Source organism: Aspergillus japonicus (genome assembly GCF_003184785.1).
Source record: "Aspergillus japonicus CBS 114.51 unplaced genomic scaffold BO86scaffold_76, whole genome shotgun sequence".
In the NCBI taxonomy this organism is placed as follows: Eukaryota; Fungi; Ascomycota; class Eurotiomycetes; order Eurotiales; family Aspergillaceae; genus Aspergillus; species Aspergillus japonicus.
The window spans coordinates 134,443-139,260 of NW_020291713.1; the positions used below are offsets into that span (position 1 = coordinate 134,443).

General features: G+C 57.6%; 1 protein-coding gene across 1 annotated transcript; it reads left to right on the plus strand.

The window, feature by feature from the left end:
- The first annotated feature begins 1,430 nt into the window (after nt 1-1,430).
- Nucleotides 1,431-4,818, plus strand: ura7 (small subunit rRNA maturation protein UTP4). The gene is made up of 3 exons (XM_025666946.1): nt 1,431-2,621; nt 2,688-2,917; nt 2,977-4,818. Exons 1-3 carry the CDS (start codon nt 1,571-1,573, stop codon nt 4,747-4,749), a joined length of 3,054 nt encoding a protein of 1,017 aa, XP_025523230.1. The 5' UTR covers nt 1,431-1,570; the 3' UTR covers nt 4,750-4,818.

The following is a 4,818-nucleotide window of genomic DNA, read 5'->3' on the forward strand; positions in this document are numbered from 1 at the left end:
CTCCTCTCTCCGACCTCTGAATATCTAACTACACTTTCATCTTGCATAAGCCTTGGATGCCTTTTCGCCCCCTTCCCCTTGCCCCTAACCTGGCTTGGTGGACAGGTGCTGTCAGCCTGCAATGCTAAGGTAAACGCATTTGCCACCCCCATTCGATAGTGCAGTGCCCGCAAATTGCGTTCTGCGGATACTCGCTCTGACGTGGCATGCCCTTCGATCTCAAATGGACCTATCGATGTCGAGCAGTCCATGTCGACTCCCCTAGATCAAGAGAGATACGGCCTTGGATGGCTCCCATGTCCCCATGCAGTCTAAATGGCTGTCTATGTGTTCGTTTCAGACCCTGCTGGCAGACACTAAGTTACTGGATGGCCTCTGCCACAATTGATTTGTTCTGACAACATACATGCTTGTCATCATTCCGTGTGCATGGGCGGGTGAGCATGGGTCCAGGCCTTGCAATGATCCACAGCTACTTGGCGCTCTCGACTGTATTGCCCCTTTAGAGCCTGCTGCCACGATGCTTACTCGGTCTGAGTGGACAAGGAGAGGTGAGAGTATAGATATCCTGCGTAGTCTTTTGTATGGAGCAAGACGAGGGCAATCAACGTGTCGACGGCATTTTCTTGATCTGGCAAGCATATTTTGATGTAGAATGCCCGGTGAGGTTGATAGTGGAAGTACCAAGTTTAACTATATCTTGGTATGTAATGTCAAGCGCTTCTATCGAATGTGCAAGCAATCCTACCTACTGGTTTGAGAACGGAACCTCAACTACCATCTACAACAGTATATAGAATGATATACATCGATGGATGACTAGCGGAGCTACTATGCTGGCTCGGGAGGGAGCTTTAAGATATTTTGTGCTAAGTTCACTAATCATCTGAATGCCAAATGCTTCAGTGGTCTACCTCATTCCTGTATATCTATAGCGATTATCTTCACCATAACATATTCACACATCGCCATCACAACACAAGTAAGCTTCATCATTAAAGAACCTCACATAGACACCGCACCAAGCTTACATACCTTACAGCAAGACTAATTTCTCCATCATCACCCGCAAATATTGTACAAGAGCGCTAGTGACCATGTCCCAACTCCGGCACCGCCAGCGATGCACGTGACCCAAAGCCGCCGGTGGAACCTCCGCGGGCCGCGCTAAAAATCCATATCCCAAAAATTTCCCCAAAGGAAAAAAAGTCTCGACTCCGGCTCATCAACCTCACCTCCACCTTTCAATCAGAAATCCCATACGGTCCATTTCCGGAATGATTGCTTAAGCGGTCGGGCTCTACAAGCTGAGCCGGGCAGATTCTTTTTCTATATTGGCAACGAGAGAAGGGTAATTTCTACGTCTTTCTAAAAATCTGCTGCGACTCCCCTCTCCCCATTTGATCGGAAATTTGGAACACGAAAGAAACACCCTGTCGCAGGCTTTACACACGAATCGCGAAGGAAAGAACACGCATATTGAGAACGAGACCTTTTGCAACTGCCGAAAAAAAAAAAAAAAACAAGAATCCGAAGAGAACCCGCGGACGAGAGAAGATAAATCGCAATCATGGATATTCATCGGTGTCGTTTCGTCCCCTACAACCCGCAAGCGATTAATGCGCTCGCCTTCTCGCATCCCCCCTCCGCCGAGCTCGCTGGCCGGGGTGTGCCGACGCTGCGACTGGCGATCGGACGCGCCAACGGGGACATCGAGATCTGGAACCCGCTGCGCGGCGCCTGGTTCCAGGAGACGGTGCTGCGGGGCGGCAAGGACCGGAGCATCGAGGGTCTGGTGTGGACGCAGGACCCCCAGGAGCCCGGGCCGGAGGGCACCAAGCTGCCGGGCAAGCTGCGCCTGTTCAGCATCGGGTACTCGACCGCGGTGACGGAGTGGGATCTGGAGCAAGGGCGGCCGCTGCGCCACTCGAGCGGCAACTACGGCGAGATCTGGTGTCTGGCGGCGCAGCCGCGCTGGCAGCCCTCGTCGCGGAAGGGGGCTAGCAGCGGGCCCGCCGAGGGCGAGTATACGGGCCAGCACCTGGCGGCCGGCTGCGCGGACGGGTCGATCGTGATCCTGTCGACCGCCGAGGGGGAGCTCCAATTCCTGCGGCTGATGCGCCCCTCGACCAAGCGGTCGCGCGTGCTCAGCGTCACCTTCCAGAACCGGAACACGATCGTCGCCGGGTATGCGGACAGCTCGATCCGCTTGTTCGATATCCGCAACGGCCAGCTGCTGCGCACGATCTCGCTCGGCAAGGGCCCCGCCGGCGGGACGAAGGAGCTGCTCGTCTGGTCCGTCAAGTGTCTCCCGGATGGGACGATCGTGTCGGGCGATTCGGCGGGTGAGATCCGCTTCTGGGATGCGAAGAACTACGCCATGATCCAGCGGATCCAGGGCCATCTGGCGGATACGTTGGACATCGCAGTGAGCGCGAATGGAGATACCGTTGTGAGTGGTGGTGCCGACCAGCGGACGGTCGTCTACCGGAAGAAGGATGGGGAGAAGAACGACAAGAGGCCTCGCTGGGTGGAGGTCATGCATCGTCGCTACCATACGCATGATGTCAAGACCTTTGCTGTCTACGAGACGAGAGATATCAGTGTCGTCGTGTCTGGAGGTAGGCTTTGTCCCCTTCCATCGCTCTGTTCGCTATGTATGTCGGTTGGCTAATTATGAGCACCAGGACCCGACGCTGCCCCCGTTGTCCTTCCCCTGCGCGAGTTCGGCAAGGAACACCACAGAAAACTGTCCAGCTTGCCTCAAATACCCCAGCTCGCTTCGTCCCCTTCGTCCCGACTGGTTATGAGCTTCTGGGATCGCGAGGTCAGCATCTGGCGCATGCTGCGTGGTCCCGTGTCGCATGAGATTCCTGATGGACAAAGGCATCGCTTGGTTGGCAAGGTTCTGATCCAGGTACGAACGAAGATTCTCTGTTCATACCTTCCGGTTTTATGTGTCTAACAGCATGACAGGGCGAAGAGAACATCACCTCGGCCATGCTATCCGCGGATGGGAAGCTTCTGGTCGTGGCCACTAACTCGACTATCAAGGTATTCGCCGTGCGTCGACGCAAGGGTGACGAGAAGGGCACTCTCCGAGTCCAGAAGTTGGATGTGCCCCAAGTGCTCGCAGAGGATGGAGCCCGCGTGGTGACCGTGTCCCCCGACAGCCGGTGGATCTGTATCGTTCGCCCCAACAGCGCTCTCTATCTTGCTCGAATCCAACCCGCTCCTACCGCCCAAGAAAAGCCCCAGATCCTGCCCCAGCTTGTCAAGCTCAACCGGGCTTCGCGCCACCTTCGCTTTGAGAAAGCCTCCCACGGTACCCTCGGTGAATACGAGCGAACGGTCCGCTGTGTTGTGTTCTCTCACGACAGCAACGTCGTCGCCTCGGGTGATCTTTCCGGCTGTGTCGACACCTGGGTGCTGGAGCAAGCCGGCGAGGCAGCCTCGAAGAAGAAGCCCAGCGCTGGATCCGACGACGAGGATTCGGACGACGAAGACGAGTCGCTCGTCATCGAAGGCGAGCGGTGGAAGTATGCGGCCGCCGAGTCACCGATCCCGCGTCTCAAATCGGGCGTTGTCCTCCTCTCCTTCCGGCCGGCCAACCTCGCTAGGACCAAACTTCTGACCAACGGCGACGCCGACAACAAGATGAAGAGTGGCAGCAGCGAAACCCGACTCATGGCTCTGACGAGCGAACATCAGCTCGTCGAGTTCGACGCCGCGGAGGGCAAGCTCTCCGACTGGTCGCGCCGCAACCCGAAGGCCTTCCTCCCCGCCGAGTTCCGGGGCGTCAAGGACCGCGCCATGGGCTGCGTGTGGGATCTGTCCAAGACCCGGGAACGGCTCTGGCTCTACGGCACCTCCTGGCTGTGGATGTTCGATCTCAACCAGGACTTCCCTTCTCCCGAGGAACTCACCGCCGCCGCCGACATCCCTGCCATCACCAACACCTCCTCCAACAACAACACGACCTCCACCCCGAATAAGAACAACACCAAGAACCAAAATACCCAACTTACCACAACGAACAACAACAACAACACCACCCAAAAACGCAAACGTGACCCCACTGAGGATGATTCGACCGCCGCCCGCACCACCAAGAAACCCAACAGCGGTGCCGGAGACCGCATGTCCCTGGCCCAATCCGACATCTTCTTCGGCACCCAGATGCGCAGGACCGTTGGCGACGATGACAGCAACGCCGAGATCATCTCTTTAGAACGGGTTCCATCCCGGCCGCGGGGCGATAACAACAATGAGGACGAGGACGAGGACGAGGAAGACGACGAGGAGCGCACCGCGCGAAACGAAGTCGCGTTGGCGCGACTCCGCCGCGAGCGCCAGGCCATCGAGACCAGCACCCCGATGAAGCGCGTCTCGCTCGGCGGTCGACAGGACAAGCTGCTGGCCGCCAACGCGGCCCAGGACGTGGTCGACTCGCCTTCCGCCCCGAGCAAACAGATCGTCCTGGCCTCCGGCAGCGCGGAGGACGGGTCCGCCATCAGCAAGACCCTCCCCGCCCGTCGCTGGTGGCATACCTACAAGTACCGTGACCTGCTGGGTATCGTGCCCCTCGGGAGCGGTAGCACCTACCACGCCGGTAGCGGGGATGCGCTTTCGTCATCGGAAGAGGAGGAGAACGAGGACGCGGGAGAAGGGTTCCTCGAGGTGGCCGTGGTGGAGCGGCCGATGTGGGATGTGGATTTGCCCGGTCGGTATCTGAGGGATTATGAGTGAGGGGGTGTTTGCCGGAGTGAGGTTGGTTATGATCAGAAAGACATAGGGAGTATAGAGAGGAAGAGAGTG

What these genes read in the sequence shown, in the direction of transcription:
- ura7 (XM_025666946.1), top strand. Translation starts at nt 1,571, where the DNA reads ATGGATATTCATCGGTGTCGTTTCGTCCCCTACAACCCGCAAGCGATT. An exon ending in CAGTGTCGTCGTGTCTGGAG is followed by an intron (nt 2,622 to 2,687) that starts GTAGGCTTTGTC and finishes TATGAGCACCAG; the next exon opens with GACCCGACGCTGCCCCCGTT. An exon ending in TTGGCAAGGTTCTGATCCAG is followed by an intron (nt 2,918 to 2,976) that starts GTACGAACGAAG and finishes ACAGCATGACAG; the next exon opens with GGCGAAGAGAACATCACCTC.